Source organism: Cyberlindnera jadinii, assembly GCF_001661405.1.
Source record: "Cyberlindnera jadinii NRRL Y-1542 unplaced genomic scaffold CYBJAscaffold_20, whole genome shotgun sequence".
Classification (NCBI taxonomy): Eukaryota; Fungi; Ascomycota; class Saccharomycetes; order Phaffomycetales; family Wickerhamomycetaceae; genus Williopsis; species Williopsis jadinii.
This window is the reverse complement of record NW_017963671.1, coordinates 47,683-71,721: the sequence shown is the minus strand read 5'-3', so window position 1 is coordinate 71,721 and position 24,039 is coordinate 47,683. Positions and strand designations below refer to the sequence as shown.

General features: G+C 47.1%; 13 protein-coding genes across 13 annotated transcripts; 6 read left to right on the top strand and 7 right to left on the bottom strand.

The window, feature by feature from the left end:
• Positions 1 to 1,188, bottom strand: CYBJADRAFT_132177 (uncharacterized protein; the record flags this gene model as incomplete). The annotated part of the gene is made up of 2 exons (XM_020213042.1): positions 1 to 472; positions 524 to 1,188. The coding sequence occupies 2 exons, from the start codon at positions 1,186 to 1,188 to the stop codon at positions 1 to 3; spliced, it is 1,137 nt and encodes a 378-aa protein (XP_020068159.1).
• CYBJADRAFT_51830 (uncharacterized protein) lies at positions 948 to 1,839 on the top strand. Its single transcript, XM_020217756.1, has 2 exons — positions 948 to 1,062; positions 1,128 to 1,839. The coding sequence occupies exon 2, from the start codon at positions 1,368 to 1,370 to the stop codon at positions 1,779 to 1,781; it is 414 nt and encodes a 137-aa protein (XP_020068158.1). The 5' UTR covers positions 948 to 1,062; positions 1,128 to 1,367; the 3' UTR covers positions 1,782 to 1,839.
• Positions 1,840 to 1,896: 57 nt separating this feature from the next.
• On the bottom strand, positions 1,897 to 3,432 carry VMA2 (H(+)-transporting V1 sector ATPase subunit B; the record flags this gene model as incomplete). Its single annotated transcript, XM_020213041.1, has 1 exon — positions 1,897 to 3,432. One exon carries the CDS (start codon positions 3,430 to 3,432, stop codon positions 1,897 to 1,899), a length of 1,536 nt encoding a protein of 511 aa, XP_020068157.1.
• A 214-nt stretch (positions 3,433 to 3,646) lies between these two features.
• Positions 3,647 to 5,081, bottom strand: CYBJADRAFT_169665 (uncharacterized protein). Its single transcript, XM_020215887.1, has one exon. It carries the CDS (start codon positions 4,835 to 4,837, stop codon positions 3,716 to 3,718), a length of 1,122 nt encoding a protein of 373 aa, XP_020068156.1. The 5' UTR covers positions 4,838 to 5,081; the 3' UTR covers positions 3,647 to 3,715.
• CYBJADRAFT_51782 (uncharacterized protein) lies at positions 4,932 to 5,440 on the top strand. Its single transcript, XM_020217754.1, has one exon. The coding sequence runs from the start codon at positions 5,027 to 5,029 to the stop codon at positions 5,297 to 5,299; it is 273 nt and encodes a 90-aa protein (XP_020068155.1). The 5' UTR covers positions 4,932 to 5,026; the 3' UTR covers positions 5,300 to 5,440.
• Positions 5,441 to 6,082: 642 nt separating this feature from the next.
• On the bottom strand, positions 6,083 to 7,438 carry CYBJADRAFT_178724 (uncharacterized protein; the record flags this gene model as incomplete). The annotated part of the gene is made up of 1 exon (XM_020216946.1): positions 6,083 to 7,438. The coding sequence occupies one exon, from the start codon at positions 7,436 to 7,438 to the stop codon at positions 6,083 to 6,085; it is 1,356 nt and encodes a 451-aa protein (XP_020068154.1).
• Positions 7,439 to 9,176: 1,738 nt separating this feature from the next.
• On the top strand, positions 9,177 to 10,484 carry CYBJADRAFT_175410 (tRNA lysidine(34) synthetase; the record flags this gene model as incomplete). The annotated part of the gene is made up of 1 exon (XM_020216703.1): positions 9,177 to 10,484. The coding sequence occupies one exon, from the start codon at positions 9,177 to 9,179 to the stop codon at positions 10,482 to 10,484; it is 1,308 nt and encodes a 435-aa protein (XP_020068153.1).
• Positions 10,485 to 10,566: 82 nt separating this feature from the next.
• Positions 10,567 to 11,914, bottom strand: AAR2 (U5 snRNP complex subunit AAR2). Its single transcript, XM_020217753.1, has one exon. It carries the CDS (start codon positions 11,703 to 11,705, stop codon positions 10,650 to 10,652), a length of 1,056 nt encoding a protein of 351 aa, XP_020068152.1. The 5' UTR covers positions 11,706 to 11,914; the 3' UTR covers positions 10,567 to 10,649.
• ILS1 (isoleucine--tRNA ligase ILS1) lies at positions 11,896 to 15,295 on the top strand. The gene has a single exon (XM_020215886.1). It carries the CDS (start codon positions 11,988 to 11,990, stop codon positions 15,210 to 15,212), a length of 3,225 nt encoding a protein of 1,074 aa, XP_020068151.1. The 5' UTR covers positions 11,896 to 11,987; the 3' UTR covers positions 15,213 to 15,295.
• A 276-nt stretch (positions 15,296 to 15,571) lies between these two features.
• PAN2 (poly(A)-specific ribonuclease) lies at positions 15,572 to 18,897 on the bottom strand (the record flags this gene model as incomplete). Its single annotated transcript, XM_020217241.1, has 2 exons — positions 18,843 to 18,897; positions 15,572 to 18,772 (listed from the first exon to the last, which is right to left on the bottom strand). Exons 1-2 carry the CDS (start codon positions 18,876 to 18,878, stop codon positions 15,572 to 15,574), a joined length of 3,237 nt encoding a protein of 1,078 aa, XP_020068150.1. The 5' UTR covers positions 18,879 to 18,897.
• A 196-nt stretch (positions 18,898 to 19,093) lies between these two features.
• Positions 19,094 to 19,417, top strand: RTC6 (mitochondrial 54S ribosomal protein bL36m). The gene has a single exon (XM_020215885.1). The coding sequence runs from the start codon at positions 19,123 to 19,125 to the stop codon at positions 19,357 to 19,359; it is 237 nt and encodes a 78-aa protein (XP_020068149.1). The 5' UTR covers positions 19,094 to 19,122; the 3' UTR covers positions 19,360 to 19,417.
• Positions 19,418 to 19,513: 96 nt separating this feature from the next.
• RTT10 (tRNA (34-2'-O)-methyltransferase regulator RTT10) lies at positions 19,514 to 23,221 on the bottom strand (the record flags this gene model as incomplete). The annotated part of the gene is made up of 2 exons (XM_020217553.1): positions 19,514 to 22,513; positions 22,887 to 23,221. 2 exons carry the CDS (start codon positions 23,219 to 23,221, stop codon positions 19,579 to 19,581), a joined length of 3,270 nt encoding a protein of 1,089 aa, XP_020068148.1. The 3' UTR covers positions 19,514 to 19,578.
• STS1 (Sts1p) lies at positions 23,190 to 23,873 on the top strand (the record flags this gene model as incomplete). Its single annotated transcript, XM_020212102.1, has 1 exon — positions 23,190 to 23,873. A coding segment is annotated over one exon (684 nt), but the record flags the coding sequence as incomplete, so codon positions are not given.
• Positions 23,874 to 24,039: the final 166 nt, after the last annotated feature.

The following is a 24,039-nucleotide window of genomic DNA, read 5'->3' as shown; positions in this document are numbered from 1 at the left end:
CTAAACAAGCCCGAACTTCTTCCTCTTCTGTAGCTTCTCCCTCTCAACGATCTCTCGGATCATCAACGCCAACGTCTCTTCAACGTTGTACCCTGTGTCGTTATCGAGCATTATGAACGAAGACTTCCACTTCTGTGCAAGTTCCTTCCCTTCTTGCATCAGCTTCTCAGATCGGCCCTCATGGTGGGCATGCGTACACACAACCAGCATTGGAGGTGGAGCCTCTGGCGACCCAGCATCAATGTCAATCTCGTCCAGGTGGGACGAGATCTTTCTCAGCTCTTCAATCTTCTTCCTCTCACTCTCGGCAGACTTGGTCTTCCACAGCTGCTTGATACCATAGACAAGCGAGTACACGTCGCCCTCACTGCCCTTCTTCCATTTGCTCTGGTAGTTCCGGTATTCCTTCCAGGCATCCAGCAGGGCACCTCTCATGATTTCCAAGACTGACAGCGATGTGTCGCTTTCGTTGCTCTTGACAGTTCCAATGAACATCTGGTCAGGATCATCGCCTTCGTTGGACGCTGGAGGTGAGTCCTCCAGCACCTCGTCATAGGAGGGGGGATTGTACGTCGGAACCGCACTGTACATAAAGATGTAGCCATCCACCTTACCATCCAGGTCACTAGCACCACTGGCAACCAGCAATGGGTTTGTAGACACAGGTCTGCGAGGCTCATTCGCCAGATTGTGCAAGTCTTGTTCATCCAGGTTTCTGTACAGCGAAACCTCCAGGAACGGAACAACCAAGTCTGGCTTGAACGGGGGCGTGTCGATCAACTCCACCTGGATGGGCGATATCTGTGGTGGCACGTAGTCTGGCGACGACAGGTCTGTGTACTTGTACGAGTAGTAGCCATTCTTCAACTTGGTGGAGGAGCTGTTGCGTCTTTTCCTGCCCTCGTTGGTGTGCTTGTTGTAGCTCTGGAAGATCGTTGGCGAGAGCAGCACGCCAGTGTCCTTCGAGATCACCCTTTTACCCTCCAGGCCACCAGCTTCATCGAGCAATGCCCTTGAGATGCTCTCCTGTGGTTGGAACGGGAACAACAGGATCGTGGACCGATGTGTTGGGTAGTAAGTCTCTCTAAAGTACTGGGAGTGTAGGTTGTTTGCGAAAGTGGACTTACCGACACATGGCCCACCCAGCAGAACAAACTTCAGAGGTTTGTCCTCGGTTTTCTTACTCATTGAAGGTTCTCAAAAAAAAGCAAGACAGATGTCGATGTGTCCTGGTGTTTTTGTCCTTTTTGTGTGTCTTTGTCTGTGTGTGTCTGTGTTGACTTTAAAAAAGTGAGCAAATATGTGAGCTTATATTTATTTTTTCTCTTGTTTAAGGATGAGGGAAGAAAGGTCAAATTGCTGGCGCTATGTGTGTGTTCCTGCGACGGAGAAAACCTCGTACGGTGTTGTGTTTGGTACGGTGGAGTGGCCAAATGTGTCAAAAAAACTTTCTTTTTTCCTTTTTTTCGTTTTGCGATCTTTGTTTTGCTGTTTGTGCTCCAACCTGCCCCCCGGGGACATCCGATGGTTCAAAACCCCGACAAGAATTAGGGCAATTTAGACATTTAACCACCGGCGGCCAAGTTGCGGTCCAGTTTCAACGCAATCGGGGACAGATCTCTTTGTGGTATTGGCTTTGGCGTTGCTGTGACGTCCCTTGGGGACAACAATTGACAACTTTGATAACGCAGAGTTGCTTTAACTACATGTCCCGTTTCAGATACAACTCCACCGCGGAGCGGAAGATGTCTGTGATTGCCTTCATTGGACATCCCCGATAATGTCTGGTCGTTTTAATGTCTCGACACAACCTAAAGATCTACCTGGATACGCACGGGCTTCAAAGAGAAGAATTAAGGACATTCAACCTTTTATTATAAACACTTCTCTAGTTAATTAAGCATCAATCAAGTTGTCCTCGGCTCTGTCGAGCTCGGCCTCATCTTGCTTAGCCTCCTCGTTACCTCTGGAACGGTCGTAGAACTCGTTCAGGATCTTTGGCGAGATTCTGTTCAACATCTCCTTTGGATAGATTCTCAATAATGACCAGGCCTGGTCCAAGGACTCAAACACGGTTCTGTTCTCGTAGGCACCCTGGGAGATGAAGGTCTTCTCAAACTTCTCCAAGAACTCCAACGACAGCTTGTCCTCCGTCGACAAGGCCTCCTCACCGACAACGGCCTTCATGGCAGCAGCGTCTCTACCAATGGCATATTTGGCATAAAGCTGGTTAGAGACATCACCGTGGTCCTTTCTGGTCATACCTTCACCAATGGCAGACTTCATAAGACGCGACAAGGATGGCAAAACGTTGATTGGTGGATAGATACCTCTGTTGTGCAATTGTCTATCGACTGAGATTTGACCCTCCGTGATATAACCTGTCAAATCTGGAATTGGATGTGTGATATCATCGTTTGGCATCGTCAAGATTGGAATTTGTGTGATGGAACCGTTACGGCCTTCGACACGACCTGCTCTTTCATAAATGGTGGACAAATCTGTGTACATGTAACCTGGATAACCTCTTCTACCTGGGACTTCTTCTCTTGCAGCAGAGACTTCTCTCAAGGCGTCGGCGTAGGAAGACATATCGGTCAAGATGGTCAAGACGTGACGTTCAGTTTGGTACGCAAGGTACTCAGCAGTGGTCAACGCCAGTCTTGGAGTAATGATACGCTCAATTGTTGGATCGTTGGCCAGGTTAAGGAACAACGATGTTCTCTCCAGGGATCCGTTCTCCTCGAAATCCTGCTTGAAAAAACGGGAAGTTTCCAAGTTGACACCCATAGCGGCGAACACAATGGAGAAATTCTCCTCGTGACCATCATGGACATCCTTTGTAGGTCTCACCAAACCGGCTTGTCTACAGATTTGAGCTGCAATTTCGTTGTGTGGCAAACCAGACGCACTGAAGATTGGAATCTTTTGGCCTCTGGCAATGGAGTTCATTGTGTCAATGGCCGAGATACCTGTCGAAATCATCTCCTCCGGGTAGATTCTGGCGTATGGGTTGATAGGAGACCCGTTGATGTCCAAGTAGTCCTCGGCAAACACCTTTGGGCCGTTGTCAATTGGTCTACCAGAACCGTCAAAGATACGACCAAGCGTATCTTCAGAAACAGGGATCTTCAAGTTCTGCCCGGTGAACTCGACACGCGTCTTCTTGACATCAATTCCAGAGGTACCCTCGAACACCTGGACCACAGCACGGTCGCCACGCACTTCAAGCACCTGTCCTGCCCTGACAGACCCGTCTGGCAGCGTCAAGTTCACAATCTCATTATAACGTGGGAACTTGACATTCTCCAAGATGACAAGTGGTCCATTAACACCGCCAACGGTGTTATAGTTCAGTCTCGGCTTGATCTTGAAGCCTTCAGTCACGGCCTTCTTGTTTAGTTCGAACAATTCCTTATCAGAAACGCTCATTCTCCCTTGTTTTGATGCTCCTTAGCAGACAACTGGCGTACTGATAAAAGTTCAAAAGGGGGTTTCAAGCAAAATTAGTCGATGGAAGGGGGGCCGGCAGCACACGCAGAGTGGCCGGCAAAAAAAAGAGGCAGCAGGGCGGGTTTGTTTTGCCGTAGGGGAGATGGCAGATTACATAAGCAGACAGGGTAACCGTCGTGCGGGATTCGGAGTTAGTGGGGGTATCGGACTTTATTTGAAGCGAGAGAGTATACAATGGAGGTTGCGATTTGGCAGGAGCCGTTTATTTCTCTAGGTATTCCTTCTTGACAACGTGCCATTCGTTGTCCTTGTTCCTGATGCGGTGCAGGACCGTTTCATAGCACAGAGTGTTGACTATTTCGAGGTCGATTGGCTCGTCTGTCTTGAACGGTTTGGCGTGGGGCTTGCCTGGGGTCTTCAGCTCATCGAGGGTAAACCCGTTGTTGGCGAGCTTGTAGACCAGGCCGTCGAGCCGTAGTAGGTCCCTATAACTCCGAATATCATCTGTGAGATGTAACTCACCGAGGAGAGTACACACGTCCACTATCAGCATGGCGTATGCCCTGATCAACTCTCTTAGCTGTAAGTTGTCCAATAGCCATATCGGCTTATCCATGTTGATTCTGTTCCCCTGAACCCGGGTATCGATCCCTATATCAATATCATAGGGGAGGAGACACATCAGCACTTTTGAGCATTGTTTGACAAATTTCGCAACCTGTGCCAAACTGCAGTAGACCATTTCATGGTTATAGTCAACCAGAGATGAACAGGAGATTATCGGCATGAAGAAGATCATAAATACCGTCTGGTTCGTCCCAGTCACTCTCCTTCTCTTGATGACATAAATGTTTATCAGCTCTTGAAATAGCAGCGACTTGGAGTTGTTTATCTGTTTAGTCAAATGGAGATTATCCTCCTGCTTGAACCTCGTGGACTCCCGGATTTCCTTCTCCAGACCTGTATTCTTGGGCTCAACACCATGTTTACGCCGTTGGAGCATCTCTCTAAGCCTATGAATCCTGTGTTTCAACTCTTTATTCTTGGATTTGAAGGATTCAACATCTCTCGACAATTTGCCATTCCTCCTCTTCAAGATTCTGGCATCGATGGTCAACAGCTGCGAGCTCAGTGCAACGACACCATTTTCCAGAGATGGATCAATATTATCAGTATGGTGCTTACCCTTCATGACATTCTCAACAAAAGAATAGTTTGCACCTTTGATACAGTGCTTGATACACGAATCAACATTGTCTCGAAGCTGATCTAATGAACTGAGCACATCGAGGTATTTCAACCTCGTCTTCAACAGTTGGAAGTTGACACATGAAGGACAGTACATCTGCTGCGGTTGATTTGTGTTGCACACTTCACATCTCATGGTCGCTTGTATTGCAGCCTTGATTCACCAGTCGCATATGCCTTGTTATGAAGCTTTCCCCAGTAAAGGTTCCAGCTGTTGTCCCAAAAAGGTACCCTTTCGTAGACTTTTGCGCCAAATGTGAAATTGCTGTCTGGGCACGAAAAAGACACAGCAAAATGACAGCAAAACTGATCCGTGGTCGGAAAAATGTCCGATATGGACAATTCAAGTCCTTGCCACGGGGAAAATTTCACAAAGCGTACAAACGGACATTTGACAAACTCCTTATCTCGCTCGTATTGTCCACCATGTAGTCCGGAAGGGACAAGACGTTTTCCTCATCATGGGCCCAGTGATCGATCATCCGCTCACCACGCGTCGTTCACGCAGCTGTGTCTTTACCACTTTACTGTGATATTCGACCTTCGGACTCGATTTCCGGTTTTATCACTGAATTATATCAGCTGTGATTTACTATAACACTTTACACCTATCACATCCTTTCTGGGATGTGAAAACATCATGAAGCACGAATCCTCAAGATTTGAGTGCTTCTATACAACTGTTTAAAAGGGGTTCCTTGAACCATTGTATTGCTTCTCTGTAAAGTTCCTAGAACTTAACCCTCATCTCTTATATTTCTGAATTATATTGTTATTAAGATTATTCTTATTGCCATTATCATATCAACTCTTCTACTACCCACACCGTGCGAATGGAACACTATACATCCTACTGTTAGTGAAAGATATACTGTGGCGTCGCTATAACTGGAAACATTAAGCTGAGCCCCGAAGAGCACATCATCATGTGTCTTGTCGCATCGCAATAGACACACACACATGGAGTGCGTTGATGCTCCTCTAAAGAAGTGACTACCATTTTGCTGTCTCATGGACATTCTAAGGGGCTCAAAATGGCACATTTTGATGAGCGGACAAAGCATTTATATACGTCATCTCTAGAGATCGTTGTATTGGGTTGAGCATGCCACTACATGTGCTGTGCTGTTCTCATCTGCGTAGTGGTGTGCTTGGTTATACCCCGATTAGGCTTAAACTGTATGCGATAGGTTCAAAAACTTGCCATGATGCCAATTGCAATCGATAGATCGTCCATCGATTGGTCATCATGTCCAATATCGTCACAACTACACCGTTTGAATGGGGATGAATTGTAATTAAAAACGCACTCAGAGTACGCTATGCATGGAATATTAAGCAATATACAAAGGTATCTGATGTATACCTGAGAAAACACAAATCACGAGTTGTCAGCACATGAGAAGGCACCGGAAACAGCACCTGAAGAGTACAGGTCTGCAATAGATGCAATTGAACCGTAGACACCGGTAAAAAGAATGTAGATTCCGCTGGCAATGCAGAAGAAGGACAATAACGTCTCCAATTTTGTCCAAAAGTTCTTTGTCCACGAACCATTGTTCTTGTAGATCCAAGTATAACCTCTTGGAACCTTACCTTCAAACTTGTAGTTCATATCGTAAAGGCACATGAATCCCGGTGCAATGAGTGCAAAGATACTTCCGAGTAAAGCACCAATCAGACCCAGAAGATCACCAAAGAATGGGATTGCACCTGCAATGACGAATCCAACAGCAATAACAATTGCAACCATTGCCGTCCATGTTATCCAATGTGTCTTTGAGTTTTTCTGTAAATGCTCTGTTCCTCTTAGGATACGAACCAGGGCATATTTTGCAGCAAGATGTGCTAAGAAGAAACAAGAAAACATCAAACCTGGGAATGCAATACCATAACTGATGATTTGGAAAGTTCTACCTGCTGATCCGAGGGCAGGAGAGGCGATGTACTGACCGACTTTAGCGTACATGATACATGCAATGGCAATGTAGTTGAACACAATGAAACCTTGTCCCATGAGCAAAGATTTGGTGTACTTGGTTTGATCTTTCATCTCTGCATGGATTGTGAAGAAAGAGGCACCACCTGCCAAACTTAACAGCTGAACAGAAACAGCAGCTGCAATCTTCTTGTACGATGAGTGTGTTGCAACTACTTGAATCACCTTCTTAGCAGGGTCAACTAAGGACTCTGCAGCAGCAGGTGTTGACTGGGTAAGACAAGCGATTGCGACGACCCAAATAGCGAAGAAGATACAAGAGATAGCAATGAATCCCAGCCATGAAAGCACTTTCATTGTACGGGTAAACAGAGTGAGTATAGTTGTGGCACCGGTGGCTATACCAATGAAGGCCATCGTACACAAACCGTGATCACTGAATGTGTTCAATGCAATGGAGACAGTTATCAAAGCAGCACCGTAACACATGGTGTAGAAGAGCCAATAACCCCAACCGACAAGTTCACGTGCAGCCTTACCGAACATGATTTCAGTGGCATCGTCGATACAGTAAACTTTTGGGTGTGCAAGTCTAAACTGGCCAATCACAACACCTGTCCAGGTCACCAATATACTCAGGCCAACCAAACTGATCAAACCAGGCACAAAGCCCAGCACGTCAAAAGTTGATGGAATTCCCAACACACCCAAACCCAGTTGACCCTTTGCAATCAACACAGCAGCTCCAAACGTGGTGACACCTCTATAATCTGGGCCGTCCTCGGTCTCTGCAAACATGTCTTCCCCGTCATATTTACCCAAGCCCAGGAATTCTTTCTCATTGAGCGAGCTTTTCTCAATGTCGTTGCTCAAGCCTGTGCGGAGGTTAACCTCATCGTTGAGTTTCCAGTCTGGATCAACAGACGATGACACTGTCATCTTTTCACTCGACATTGTTGGAGCTAAACGCTGGGAACAAGAGTGGAAAGAGAAGTGGAAAGCAAAGAAAACAGGGTAGCTTAAAAAAGGGTCTTCGGCTATAGTTTAAGTACATGAGAAATCAAAGAACATCGCAGCAAGGTCCGAAGACTCAGACTCCGCGTAGAATGACCACCCACTTGCCCACACAAATCTCAATTGAAGCACCAAAAGGCACCAAAGAGTAGAATACAACCAGCTTAAAGAAGAAGTTTAAGGCGTGATGCATTGAATGACGCACCTCTGCAAAAACTCCGGTATCGGCGTTGTGGCCGGTAATGGCGTTTTGGCCATCTCCGAGAGCTTTTCGCGAGTTGACGGAGTATGGTCGTGTGAGTCAGAGTGTTGGTTACGTGGAGATGTCTGGGTGAAGTAGTCTGGGTGAAGTAGTCTGGGTGAAGTAGTCACCGTGTGGACGATCATCTGCGAATAACAGACACACGGCTCAATGTCCCCGAGACAAAACCGTTTGATGCTATACAGTCGGTTAAGCGTCGGCCTTTTCGTTCAGGGAGATCTGCCAGCTTTGGTGTCCGGTGTGTCATTTGCGAAACCTATACCTGTATATGGCTGCTGATGCTATCACCGAAACTCCGATTTGATCAGCTGGGAGGAGTTGCATCACTGGGACTATAAGCACTTAGCCTGGTAATGCCAGCTTTTCCTTTGTCTAGCTCTTCCTACCTGGATGACAAGTGCCTGCAACCTTTGCTACAAGCAGTCTGAAAGCAACGAGAGCGGAGCCTGTTCCAGTGAAAGGGACGCTCGTAAGACCAAGCTGGGATCCTAGTCGCCGTGGCTTTCCTCCAGTACTCCTACTTGTACCACTGTACCACTTTATCTGGCTGGGATTTGAGGATTTGGGGACTCGATGATTGGGGACTCGATGATTGGGGACTCGATGATTGGGGATTCGGTGATGTAGCACATATATATGGCACCGGACCTACAGGTGCCATCGTAGCCCACGCGCTGAAAACGCAGACTCGCAATTTCCCGCCATTTCTGCAAAAAGCTCTGCGAGTCTGTGCAATCGTCTTCAGCGAAAAACCATCAGGATCATCAAAAGGCGTCCTCGACCAAAAGGGGTTTCAACGCTCTTCAACCACCACCTAGATCAAAAAAAAAAACATTAGTCACACACAAGTGAATATTCAATCCGTGAACACGTCAGAGTGCCACATGCCACATGGTGATCACAGCCAATCTCTCCACGCACTTATATCTGACAAAGGCGCCAACACACACATACAAGGCCAAAACAAAAATCACCAGACGTTTTCCGATTTACGTGGGTGGGGGGACCACTTTTTTGTGTCAACTGATCAAACCCAGAGAAAGGCATACAGACATTCGTTCTGATATCAGAGGTTTCTGCTAAGACTAGAAACTTATACAAGGGATTGTGCATGGGTGGCGAACCTGTCATCCTGTGACAAACCTCTTGGGATCGCTGGCCGGATTATATAAATTGAGTGATCTTTACTCTCTTTGTAAGGGAAAGCTCTCTTCCATTCTCCCCATCACACGCACAATCAGAGAACCCTGTTAGCAACAGATGTCCTTACAAACAACCTTCAACGCTTCACTGGCTCAGATCTTTCGCCAGGGCCTGCCTCAGAAGATAGCTGTCGCCCTCAGTGGTGGCGTGGACTCAATGTGTCTCACACATCTGCTCCATAACTCGAAACGGATACTGAACCACAACGTTGAGATCTATCCAATCATGATAAACCACAACCTACGTCCAAACAGCCGTGCCGAGATCCCACTGGTGAGAAGCGAGCTCACCAAGCTGGGGTTGCAGAACAACTTTCTCACCAAGGAGCTGAACTTTGACGAGCTTGAAGGGAATTCGTTTGAGGAGATGGCCCGGTTGAAAAGGTACAATGCCCTGCAAGACCTGTGCCAGCCACTGGGGATCCACCACATTCTTCTGGGACACCACCTGGATGACCAACTTGAGACGTTTATCCTGCGCTTGTTGAAGAACTCCGGGGTCTTTGGGCTTGCTGGTATGAGTCCCGTGTCCAAAGTCCCCACGGTCTCACCGGAGAAACTGAAAGCCGTGAGACCACTCCTGGGCGTGACCAAGAGCGAGATTATCCAGTACTGTAAGGACAACAACGTCTCATGGGTTGAAGACCATACCAATTTTGAGGAAGTTGCTCTCAGAAACGTTGTCAGAAAGTGGGTCAAGGAACACGAGGACGTGAAGTATGAAAGCTTACAGAATTTCAGTAAGGTCAAAGCGTTCACGCACACGGTCGACTCCAAGGCGTCGGCCTTGAAAGAGGCAGCCGAGATCAACTCCTCTGCTCTGGGGACGATCACCGTGAAGTTCACCAGAGACCAACTGAAGAACTCTTCTGATTTGGTCGTTGCTCGTATGCTCTTCAAAGTGATGTATCCAATCTCACCATCCACCAATTACCATTACAGCTTTAACAAGCTGCTGGCTTCGATTCCAAAATTGAGAACGTCTTCGGAGACAAGCTTTACCCTGTTGCAATTACAATGGGATCTGAAACCCACAGAATCTGGTGTGGAGCTGACAGTTTCCAGACAGAACCCAACTACGCCTGTGGAGTACGAGCTGACGGTTCCTGCGAACGGCACGAGCGAAGACATCCTCTTTGATAACATCTATTGGATAAAGATCCACAACAACAGCGACACCAGCAAGTCATTCACCGTTAAGACGCTGGATAAGGACGACCGTGGCCGGTTCGTTTCTTTACCATTGGGCTTTAAATACAGTGAAATGAAGAACAAACCAGTTGTTGTGGAAAACGACAAGGTTCTGGGCTTTGCCCAAGACTTGGACTTTGTCGAGTGCCAAATCAAGGAGAATATCTATGAGTGATGTGTGTATATATGACGATGACGATGACGAGACCAGGACTTCTTGTACATAGATTTATGACCAGTAATATATAAAGAAAGAGATACCAGGGCTTCTTGTACATAGATTCATGACTACTAATATACAAAGAAAGAGATGCCATGGCTAACTATGAGAATCAACCATTCATAGATCAACGATAACAGGGCCGTCCTCGTCATCTTCCACGAGTCCTTGGATTACCACTCCAAACCTCAGGGAGAGGAGTTGCTTCAGGTCTATTACTTTCCTCACGAGTGCGTGTAGCCCCAGCTCCTTCACAGTGAAGTCAAACTCACCGACGTTAGTCTCTAGAAAGGAGTCATCGACGAATTCAGTAAAGTACTCCTCTGGGAACTGTTCGAACATGGCGTACAACTGGGATACAAACTTGTCAAACAAGGACACTCTTTCCGAGACCAACTCCTTGCAATTCAACATCACTTTCATAATCTTCAGCCACTGGACAGAACAGCTGTAATTGGCGAAGATCACCATATTCACGTACGCCAGCTCGAATTCTCCCATTAGGGAATCCTCGTTGTTGTTAAACCCAGTGACCAGCAGAGTCCTCACAAACCACGACGAGTCCAGTGAATCTTTGGTCTTCTGCTCCGGTGAGCTGTTCGGCCTTATTTGGCTACTGAGATCAATGAGGGTGAACTTGAGCTCGACATCGCTTTGGTCAATGATGGAGTTGACGATAGGGTCGTTTGAGATGTTCTTGTTCTTCGAATACGACTGCAATGTCTTCAGAAGTAAGTTGTTCTCGTCTGTCGACGTCACCACACTATCAATTCGTCCATGGGGTAAGATGTACTCCACCTGATTCCACTTGAGGTGCCTTACCTGTCTCAACCACTGCGACACACCGTTGGGGTAGCCAACCATATATGGGTAGTACTGTGATAACGACTCCATGTGCCTCTTGATGTTCACTTCACCAACCTCATCCCCTATAAGCATGGTCTCGTTAGCAGTGTCCCAGTACATCACCAGAACGTCGCCCTCTTGAGCGTTGAAGTAGTAACCAGACCTTATACTGGAACTGTCCTGGGCCCAGTGCACAACGTGTAGGCCTTGACCAATGAGCTTTATACCCCTAAGGATACTGTTGGAGTTGAAGAAGTTGAAATCTATTCCGATGATCCAGTCCGATGGAATGTTGTCCATGACTATCGTTGTGCGTAGTGGTCTGGACATGGCTCAAGTCTCGTTAGTCTCTCTTGACATCATCGTATAGACGCATCGCAAATGTCAAAATTATTTTGTCCAAAGTGAAGCATTAGCGTAATGCAGTCCAAGTCCCATGCATGAAGCGACCGAGGGTGAAAAGTCCCGGAACTCTAACGGGTAAGATGTTGAGAGTTGAGTCAGCAGGTTGGCGATGAAAAAAAAAACCGTCAACAGAAAAAAGAGTCATCGAACACATAGAACAGTCTCTCTCTTTCTTTGGACAAGGACAAAAAAAGGACTAACGAAAGAATGTCCGAGGAACAAGCAGCACCATTCTCCTTCCCAAGAGAGGAGGAGAAGATCCAGGCCATGTGGGAGGACATTGACGCCTTCCACCGTTCCATGGAACTTACAGAGGGCAAACCAGAGTTTGCCTTCTTTGATGGACCACCATTCGCCACAGGTACGCCTCACTACGGCCATATCCTCGCATCCACCATCAAGGACATCGTGCCACGTTACTCCACCATGTGTGGGTTCCATGTCGAGAGAAGATTCGGCTGGGATACCCACGGTGTGCCAGTGGAGCACGAGATTGACAAGAAGCTTGGTATCACCGGTAAGCAGGACGTTATGGCGATGGGAATCGACAAGTACAACGCCGAGTGTAGGGCCATTGTGATGAGATACGCCGATGAGTGGCGTAAGACCATTGGCCGTCTGGGGCGCTGGATCGACTTCGACAACGACTACAAGACTCTGTACCCGGAGTTCATGGAGTCCGTCTGGTGGGTGTTCAAGCAGCTCTTCGACAAGAACCAAGTCTACAGAGGTGTTAGGGTCATGCCTTACTCCACCGGCTTGACCACTCCTCTGGCCAACTTTGAGGCCCAGCAGAACTATAAGGAAGTTGCTGATCCTGCCGTGACCATCGCGTTCCCTTTGAAAGATGATCCAAACACCATCTTGGTCGCGTGGACCACCACCCCATGGACATTGCCTTCCAACATCGCCCTGGCGGTCCACCCTGATCTTGAGTACGTCAAGATCTTGGACGAAAAGACTGGCAAGAACTACATCTTGATGGAGCCATTGATCAAGGTGTTGTACAAGAAGCCACAGAACGAGAAGTTCAAAGTTGTCGACAGATTCCCAGGTAAGAAGCTTGTCGGGTTGAAGTACGAGCCTTTGTTCGACTTCTTCTATGATAAGTTCAAGGACAGAGGTTTCAAGGTGATCGCCGCCGATTACGTCTCGTCTGATTCTGGTTCCGGTATTGTTCACCAGGCCCCAGCCTTTGGTGAAGAGGATTTCATCGCCGCAACTGCTGCCGGTGTGATCACAGAGGACTTCCTACCACCAAACCCAGTGGACGACAACGGTTGCTTCACCAAGGATGTCACCCTGTGGGAAGGTGTGTACGTGAAGGACGCCGACTCCAAGATCATCAAGCACCTGACTGAGCAAGGCAAGCTGTTGCTGAACTCTCAGATCAGACACTCGTATCCGTTCTGCTGGAGATCAGACACTCCGTTGCTTTATAGAACGGTTCCAGCGTGGTTTGTTCGTATCAAGGACATCATCCCAGACATGCTGGAGAACGTTGACAAGACGAGATGGGTTCCAAGCAACATCAAGGAGAAGAGATTCTCCAACTGGATTGCCAATGCCCGTGACTGGAATGTCTCGAGAAACCGTTACTGGGGTACGCCTATCCCATTGTGGGTCTCTGAGGACTTTGAGGAGGTTGTCTGTGTCGGCTCCATTGAGGAGCTGAAGAAGCTCTCCGGCAGAGACGACATCACCGACTTGCACAGAGACAAGATTGACGACATCACCATCCCATCGCAGAAGGGTAAGGGTGTCTTGAGAAGAGTGGAGGAGGTGTTTGACTGTTGGTTCGAGTCCGGCTCGATGCCATACGCCTCTCAACACTATCCATTCGAGAACGAGAAGAAGTTCAAGGAGAGATTCCCAGCAAACTTCATTTCGGAAGGTTTGGACCAGACCAGAGGCTGGTTCTATACTCTGACTGTCCTGGGTACCCACTTGTTCAACACGGCTCCTTACAAGAACGTCATTGTGTCCGGTATTGTGCTGGCTGCTGATGGTAAGAAGATGTCCAAGCGTCTCAAGAACTACCCGGACCCTACCATCGTTCTGGAGAAGTACGGTGCTGATGCCCTGAGACTGTATCTGATCAACTCTCCAGTGTTGCGTGCTGAGACCTTGAAGTTCAAGGAAGAAGGTGTGAAGGAGGTTGTTTCCAAGGTGTTGTTGCCATGGTGGAACTGTGTCAAGTTCTTGGAGGGCTCTGTTGCTCTTCTGAAGAAGAACGAAGGCATTGAATTCCAGTACAGTGCCAGCGTGACCTCCGACAACGTGATGGATAAGTGGATCTTGGCCTCCTTGCAGTCGTTGATCAAGTTCATTCATCAAGAGATGGAGGAGTACAGACTGTACACTGTCGTTCCAAGACTACTGAACTTCATTGACGAGCTGACGAACTGGTACATCAGATTCAATCGTCGTCGTCTCAAGGGCGAGGTTTCTCTCGACGACACCAAGAAGTCCTTGAACACACTGACCGAGGCTCTCTTCGTGATGTCTCGTGCCATGGCTCCATTCACACCATTCTTGTCCGACACCATCTACCAAAGACTGAGGGCCTTGTACTCCGAAGATGAACTAGCCAAGTACACCAAGGATGTAAGATCTGTCCACTTCTTGTCGTACCCAACTGTTCGTGAAGAGCTGTTCGATGAGAAGATCGAGACCGCAATCAAGCGTATGCAGACAGTTATCGAGCTTGGTAGAAACATCCGTGAGAAGAAGATGATCTCTCTGAAGACACCATTGAAGCAGATGGTCATCTTGCATGGCGACCAGGAATACCTGAACGATATCGAAGCCCTCAAGTCTTACATCATCGAGGAACTCAACGTCCGTGACCTAGTCATCACCTCTGACGAGAAGAAGTACGGTGTGGAGTATAAGGCCGTTGCGGACTGGCCAGTGCTGGGAAAGAAACTGAAGAAGGATGCCAAAAAGGTCAAGGATGCTCTTCCGCTTCTCACATCCGCAGAGGTTGAAGCCTTTGCCTCTTCTGGTAAGGTCACTGTTGCCGGAATCGAGCTTGTCTCTGAAGACTTGACGATCCAAAGAGGTCTTCCAGAGGGCAAGTCCACTGAGGGCCAGGAGGTTAGAACCGACCAGGACGTGTTGATCATCCTGGACATCAACATCTACCCAGAGCTCAAGACTGAGGGTCTGGCACGTGAGCTGCTTAACCGTATCCAGAGATTGAGAAAGAAGGGTGGACTGGAAGCTACAGACGATGTCATTGTGCAGTATGAGTTGGTTAAGGACACCATCGATTTCGAGCAAGTTGTCTCTACACACAAGGATCTTCTCGATAAGACATTGAGAGGTTCACTAGAGCCATTCTCAGACTCTGACAAAGAGGTTGTTGTTGATAGAGAGGAACAATCCATTAACGACACCATCTTCAACCTTAGAATCCTCAGAATTTAGAGGTGAATTGCCGTTATAGAGTACCAGGTATATATCAGTGAGTACATGTGTAATCAGGAGATTTCAACTTTGAATAGTCTTTTATATTCTCGTAGATCATGTAGTTTGAAGCTGTGAAGGAGAGTTCGCACAGGTCAGAGCCATGGATGTAAACCATGACAACCAATTGGTTGTTACAAGTTGAAGGGAGAGACTCAGAAGCACTGTTGCAACTGGTTGGGATGAAAGAGGAAGATTTGATCATCTCTGAGACATCCTTTCTTTTATTTCTGTTGTTCACATTCCCCACGAGACATTGTGTTCAGTATAGTCACCATGGTATAGTCTCTAACGACGTATGCTAATCCTCCATTGAATATTCAGTCTTCTCCAGGAGGTTTGAACTTCAACGCTTGTCCTTCATGGAAGATTCGATCCAAGGTCTCCTCGAATTGACCACTTCTTTGTAACTCCAGATACTTCTTGTAGATCAACAACGCAGTATAAGCATCCTCGATGGAGTCATGATTACCCAATTGCACCTTGACATTTAGCAGAATGTATGCTAAGAACCGCAAGGAAAGAATTCTTTGACCCTTGTGAAAGAACACCGCAGTATCACGAACCTGTTCTTTGGGAACGCATATGTTGATTGTCCTGAAATCCATTATCAAACCATGTCCGACAAATACACAGCCAAGGTTTAATAGAAGCCAGAGTTTCCTATAGACAGTCTGTCTTGTCACGAGCATTCTCGTACTTGTAGATGGATCCAAGTCGCCAGGCTCGATACCACTGAAGGATGTCAGGTAGTCTGTAATAGGTTCATTGACAGCAACATAATCATCAATAAACGGAACACCATAGTTCTCGCCGTCGTCCCCCCTCAGCACAGAAACACGAGCCAAAGCTGACTTCTTGGGTTTGAGTAATGATCTTATACCACTATTCCCAATCTCATATTGTTCGTTTTCAAGGATAACAAATTCAGCATCAATAGCTATTAATGACCCAGGATGGGGGGCCTCTTCCCGTGTTAACAGCTTGTATTCGAGACGTCTTGATTCCCTAATGGCAGATGCAAAATGATCACGATAGAGGATTTGGTCATTCAAATCGTTCTTCCAACAGTCATATTGGAATGGAACTGCCACCGAAGTGACTCTTTTATAGACAATGGTCAGTGGTGTTTTCCACCAGTATGACATGTTGAAGACTTCCTCCTCTGGTATCGGCATGACCAGGAAGTCGTTAAAGAGATGCCAGTCGGTCGTACCGGTCTCCTCGTTCGGAATTTTAACAAATGTAACCAAATGACTATCATTATCTCTCTCACCAGCAATTTCACAGACAAAGCCAACCACTTCGTATTGTTTGCAAAAGTCCAAGTCCTCTGATCCAGGCTGCTGTTCTGTCAATACGTAGCCTGACCCATTTTTGAATGCATTAAACCTATCCTTAAACCAATCTTTATTATTTCTAATCTGGACTTTATCAACCTCCAGTAGATCAAGGTTACAAGACAATACTGGAGGAAGGGCAACAACTGTTGTCGATGTATCCTTGATATCTTGATAACCACCAGGAAGATCGTCAGCAGCTCGAGAGACTCTGTTCATGGAAGATTGTATGTAGTGAATGATTGAGACATTTCCATTATCACTCAGCACTGAAGTTGCGTTGTTTGCAAGTGGAGATCTAACGTCCAACGTGAATATACATCTGTGATCGATGTTTGTATTGTTAGAATATATCCATCTTTCGATAACTTCGGTTCTAATACCAAGGAGCTGAGGAAATACGTCAAGTCTTGCAGACCCAACATTCACTTGTTTCTCATCATCAGCTAGTTTGTGCAAAAGAAACTTGTTGAAATCCTTAAGCCTTCTGGCAAGATCTGTATCTTGTGGACTTATATCATCTGTTTTAATCAGATCGAACTTGCGTGCATATTCGTTATTTGATAAGGTGTGTTGGAAATTTGTTGGCCTGTAGTGTTTTCCATGTGCTTTAGCAAGCATATCGTACAGGTACCCTAATTCAGTCAACAAGGAATCCTCGTTCAAGTTCTCAACAGCCAAGTTCTTAATGATGAAGTTGAAAAACTCTGGAACAAATCTGTAAAGCTGTAAGAGTGAATTCGTATAAGAATTATCAACGTGAGATTCAAGACCAGAAAACTGCGTTTTGTTGTAAAAGTCAAAGTCAAAGTCGTCGATACCAAACTTACTGTACGAGATTTCCATCTTTTTGAAAGCGTTTGGAATCGTGTTCGGTGATGACGAGATGTATTGGAACACCTTCGAGGTCTTTCCTGAAGCCTTAACATTATTCTTCTTATTACTCAAGAACTTTCTTGCTGGTTCATTCGACTGAGACATCGAGACATATGGTTTCATTTCGTTCCTTGAGCCGTACTTCTCCTTGCTGTATGGTGCAGATATTAGACCGTTTTCGTTGATAGCGTTTCTCAATAGTGACATGTCAATTGGTCTTGAGAAGGTTCCCGGGCTTCTAAACGAAATATGGGACGGCCAAGCTGAAAGCAAGGTTTCCCTGTAGTAAGGCATTCCAATCTGATTCAACGAAAACTCCGAATCGTTCACTGAAACGAATGGATGTGGTTTTACAACATCAGGATGTTCAATGGCCACCCTCTTGGACATTGCCGAATGGTCTGGGTCCAGACAAAACAGGTGTAAGATTGACGCGTTATCAACCATACAGAGGAAATCTCCTGTTGACGACAGTTCAAACGATTTCAATGAGTCTGCTTGTACAGGGAAATATGTCGAGCTGTCTGGATCAAACATGTTCACAGATTGCACCAGTCCTTGAGGCGACGCTATGAGAGCCACACTGGGTAATCTTGGATGCAACCTGACAAACTCAGCGCCATCTGGTGAAGTTATAGGGTTCAGTGGTGCCTGGGTTCGTAGATCATACACCGAGACCCATGTGTTGAATCTGGCAACTCCGTGACGGTCAGTTGTTCCACAAACCACGAGGGTCTGTTCTTTGAGGTCTAATCCTGTGATCTTGGAGAAGTTCACCTGGAAGTGTGCCACCACGGTTTCACTTTTGACCTCGTAGATATCCACATTGTCATTACTCGAGGCCAACGCTGCATATCTCTTATTTGAAGCCATCAGTGAAACCTCTTTATTGTACGGGATGGTTTTGATGACCTGTGTTTTGACAACGTCAAACCTCAACAATGCTCTATCTGTTGACACCAAAAGCTCATTTGTGCCCACAAGCGAGATGCTAGAGATGCTTGTGAGCTCTGGATTTGTCGAGCTGTCAATGTCGAATACCACCAACCCTCTTCTGCTCGTCAGTCTCAGAGAGATACCATCCGTCGAGATGATGCCCTTATGGTGTGATATTAGGTGCTTCACGGGCGATAAATGCGCCTTGAATTTGGTATAGTTTGACAGCTGAGGTCCTTCAAACGAGCGAATGTATCCAAAGGAGTCACCAACCCATACCAAATCGCATTGCTCGTCAAACGCTGAGCATGTAGCCTTAGCCTTTGATGTCTTGTCCCTAGCTGGGCTTGTTGCTGGGACCCTTGAGATCTAAAACGTGGCGGTCAGTAGCTTGAGCTGGGCAGAGTAAAGAGAGCATGGCTCTACAGTGGCAACTCACCTCTCTCCATCCGTTTAGAGACCCTGAACTTGCCATTGAGGCTCTTAGAAAGTGGCTGTAGGCTCCTTTGTTGATAGACGGTGATGGAAACGAAGAAGAACCAAAACAAACAAACAGGTTCGCGAAGCGGTGTCCGGGTTATCAGATGTCCGGGTGACTAGGTGTCCGGGTGTAAACCCGCCCGCGCACACAAATTTTCGCTCCACCGGACAATCATCCACTCAACAACTACACCAACATCGCAGAGAGCCCGTAGGTGTCACTGTGGATCAAACAAACAATGAGCTCGTTCTTCAGAACCATCAGTGCGTTCACCTCACGCTGCTCGTCGAGCAGCCCTTTCACAAAACAGCTGTACGGCCAAACCTTTGGCATTATACAGCCAACGCTTGCCCGTGGATTCAAGGTGAGAACCTCTGTTAAGAAGCTATGCAATGACTGTTATGTCGTTAGAAGAAAAGGCAAGGTCTATGTGTATTGCAAGACCAACAAGAAGCACAAACAACGCCAAGGTTAGACGAGTTGATATACGCTTCTCCTGTGCTGGGAGGGAAGCAAGTGGAGGGAAGCAAGTGGAGGAAACTGTTGGAGAGGTGGTTTCCACTCATGTACATAAGACACCATAGAACAAGCCAAAACAACGACAATATACATACAATGTTACCCCAAATGGCACAGTAAGCGCAGATCGTATCTATGTAGTGCAGTATCTATGTATTGCAGTATCTTATATGTATCAGACAACCTCCCAGAGCGACAGCCCGATTCCTCCAACAAGCAAGTAGTTCTTCCCACCAATGGTTGTAGCATCAGATGAACCAGTATCTGCAACTGTGGTGTACAAGCTATCACACAGCTCAAGTTTATCACCGTCAATGCTCCATAGTCTCGAGGTCTGATCGACTGAGATCGCAGCGACTCTCTTGCCGGAGATCTTAGATAGCGATGTGACTGTAGAGGACGCAGCAGATGCTTCAAATGCAACTACTTTGCCTACAACACTGTCGCTGAGTATGAACTTCACAAGGCCCAGGCCATTATCGTCACCAGCTGTGACGACTGAGAAGCCCTGCTCGTCCGGGAAAACCTCTAAATCTTTGATACCATTTTGGTGGACCTGAACAAGGCAGTCCCACTTGCTTAGGGTCTTTGTCTCTCCAAGTTGCTGTAATTGTAATTGTCCGTCAGCAAGAGTGAATGGAACCTGCTGTGTAACGTTCCACACAGACAAGTGGCCATCTGTTCCACCAACGAGGATGTAGATGCTATCATCATGGAACAGGATTCGGACATCCCACAGACACGACGTCTTATAACGGCCAGAGAACACAGGCGTGAACTGGTTTGTAGAGAGGTTGAAGTAGAATGACTTGATTGTGGAGTCGGAGTACACGTTCACGAAGAAAACACCCACAACAGAGCCGTCTTCATAGACAAACTTATGACTGAAGTCCATGATTCTCAGGTCAGGATTTGTTGATGACGGTTGTAACGTTCCAATAAGCGCAATCAATGGATATTTAAACTGCTCGTCAATTCTCCACACGAAGAACTCTTCCCTCGCAGAGCTCGATGCCACCAAGTCTTCGCTCAAGAACTTAACCTTCTGTAAACCAGATGTGTGCTTTCTGACGGTCCAGTAGTTTCTCAATTGGCCTGTGGTCTTATCCATTGTACTCAGTTTCATGGTGGTGTCCTCGGCACCGGTGATGTTCAGCAGCTTTTCACAGCCTTGTCTGATGGCAATGTCTCTAATCTCCCGGCCATGGGTTCCCTCACTCAGGACCAATGGCAGAGGACTCTTTGGAACATTGCGTATGTGCAACGAACCATCACGTACGTACACGAACTTATAACCGTTGCTGTCATGGAACAGCTTCCAGATGCGATGAGCACCACCGCAGTTCTCATACGCAACTTCGAAATCACGAGATTCGTTGTATATGTAGAACCAGCTCGATTTGAACCCATATACGATGAAGTCGTCACTGTCGACATCGGTCAAAGAGCCTTCAAGAAATCCCTTTCTGATGTTGTTCGTGTGCACGAACACATGTTCATTAGAACTCTTGTTGTATCTCAAATAGACATAGAGACCATCTCTGTTCGTGATGGCCAATAAGACATCGTCTCCGGTCTCTTGTAGCAGTCTTATGGAAGTGATGGTATCACTGAGAGATAGCTTCTTGATAAGTTTGAGCTCCTCACCCGTTTCCAAGTCGTAAATGCCCAATGAACTTAGACGGAAGCCCATGAATATCAACTTCGAGCTCACTTCAAAACACGTTGTAACAAACGTTGGAGCCTTCGTTAATTGCAGTTGTCTTGTCACTTGAAGCGAGTCTTTGAGGGCATATAACGTGAGCTTGTCCTGTTTATTTGGTGACTCAACCAGCAAATAAAGATCATCCTCATGTACTGCTGACAGCACGTTGATAACTTTAGACACCGGGGTATGGATCGCTTCCTCCTTAATTAGTTTACCCTCTTGATCGAACTTCATCAGCACAGTATGGCCATTGCTTCCAGTGAAGGTCATGACATTCTGGTTCGTAAAGCCATTTGTCAATGTGAGATTGTTGAACTCGGGCTTCTGAGCAACGAAGCTCCACTTACCATCTCTGTATTGGAAGATGCCTCCGAATGAGGTGATTAGCACCAGTCCACATTGCAATTGCCAGAATCCTTTCACAATTTCCTTCTTTTGGACTTGATAGTCGTCTTGACATTGTGAGGCAATCTGTTCCAACGTGAACGTCTCACTTTCTCTGTCAACCTTATCCACGGTTATGTCGATGAGTCTGACTCTTCCATCATTACCACCAGTTGCTGCAATGGTGCCCTCTGCATTGACGTCCAACCCCCAGATATGTCTACCATTGTGCAATTCGTAGGTGTGGACTGGGACCAGTTGTTCGTCTTCAGTGATTCTCCAGGTTCTTGCGGTTAAATCCTCGGAAACACTGACAACACCTTCGTCGCCGATGAACTTCAAATTCCAGATTCTGGCAGTATGGCCCCATGCTGTTGACTTCAACTCGCCGGTCTTCGCAGACCACAGCTTTATCGAACGGTCGTCCGAACAGGACACTATGTACTTGTTCTCGGCACTTGATTGGACACTGAATATCGATCCCTCGTGGCCTTTCAGAGCATGGACAACCTCCTGTCTATGCAAGTCCCAAATGATGATACCATCCATCACAGTACCGGCGTTGACCATGACTTCCCACTGGGATAGCACCTTGATAGACCCAGAGTACAGGATGGACTTTTCTCCAAAGACAGAGCGCTCCCACTGCAGTGTCTTTGAGTATGAGTCCACGCTCAGAACCACGTTATGCGCCGTGAGCAAGTATAGCTCCCATCCCTTGGAGCAGAACTCGCCAGCTATGATCCAGTCGTTCACCATCTTCTCCTCCTCATACAGCGCGTCGTCCTCCAGAATCTGGGACATCGAGAGGATCGAGAACGACCGTGCACCGTATATGCCGACGGTGTCTCTCTGGAAAACGATACCGTGGATCTTGTTTCTCTTGAAGATCTTCTTCGACGTGAGCACCTCACCAGTGATGTGGTTATACACTTTCAGCAGCGGGCCGTTACCCACGAGCAGCAGCTCATCGGAATAGAACTTGACAGCAATACAGGGCCCATGGTGCTCAATAGGGCTGAATCTCATGGTAAGAGTCTCCAGTACAGTTGTAATGCCTCAGCGGTCTGTGGAAGGAGAGCCTGTTCTGGAGAAGTTCAGCGTTGAAGTTGGAGAGGGAAAAATTTATCGAGCTCATCACATGCTGCGCGTACCGTGTGCCAGTTCCGAGATATTCCGAGACATTCCGACAGACGATTCCGACCAGGAGATTCCGATCCATTCCGACCAATTCCGATCACAGTATTCCGATCACAGTATTCCGACTCTATTTTCTTTTTGCCCTTTTCGCCTCGCCGCCCCCCTTTCCACAGCAAAAAAGCCATAGAAAAACTCGCACAAAAACCTCGTCCAAACGCTGCCTTCAACCCTCCAATCATCAACACACTCACGCACAGCGATCACGGTGTGTGCTTTGGCTGCCCTTCCATTCGATCTGTTGAGTTATAGAGATGAGTCTGTCGTTTTCGTGGGGGTTTACACCGAAGTTTGAGGAAGAGAAGAGAGATGATGAGTGCAGCGTGATTCCGACGGCATCGGCAGCATCGATATCACCATCGCCGTCGACGGCCACGCACAAGTTGAAGAGACGGTTCCAGGACGAGGATGGTGGCACTAGTTGTGGTGGCTCGCCTGTCATGAGACGTGCTGTGAAGAAGGATAGCAAGTTTCGTATTGGGAAACGAGATGTTTCGAACAAGAAGACGAGGTCTGCTGTGCAGAGCATCATGGGACAGCAACTACCGACGTCGAGGTTGTTGGAGGTTATGGATAAGGAGCAGTTACAGACGCTTTTGGAGAGCTTGGTTGAGCTGCACCCTGAGTTGACGCCGAGCATCCACACTGCTGCGCCAAAGCCGTCTGTGGAGCGTGCGATACGGATCCTCTCGTCCAAGATTGACACGATCCTACAGGCGTTGCCTTATAAAGTCGACCAGTCCTGTGAGTATTCGTACTTGCGTGTGAAGCCTCTGATCGAGGACTTCCTGAGTGCTTTGAGCGACTACACGCTGGGGTTTCTACCCCCGGTGGAATCGCAGCCCGCAGTCTCACTAGAGTTTCTACACCAGGCCACCTCACTGTTGCATAAGCTACCAGAGTTTGAAAAGCTGTCGAATAACTACTTCAAGAACCTCGCGTATGAGCAACTCTCGCACACGTGGTGTATGTGTCTTCGGGAGTTCATACAGCACTCGAAATCTGGATTGCTCATGCTTGTTAACAACAACTGGGAGGCCACCTTGAAGCGTCATAACGAACTATCACGGGGCAAGTTGTCCAACGTCTTGGAGCTCTTCAGAGAAGAGGTGAGCTGGTTAGAGAGCGAGCATGGCGAAATCGCACCTACAAAGATTGGGAATCTACAAAACTTTAGCATCCACAACAGCCCCTGTGGTGTCAAGACCGGGTTATTAGGTTTGGATCACCGTTAACCGTCGTTGTTATAGTCATAATTTCATCTGCATTATCCACGGTTTCTTTTAGCTATTATATGAATTTCCTTAACGAGTCTCCAAGTTTGCCATTTTCTGTGTTTATCAAGCC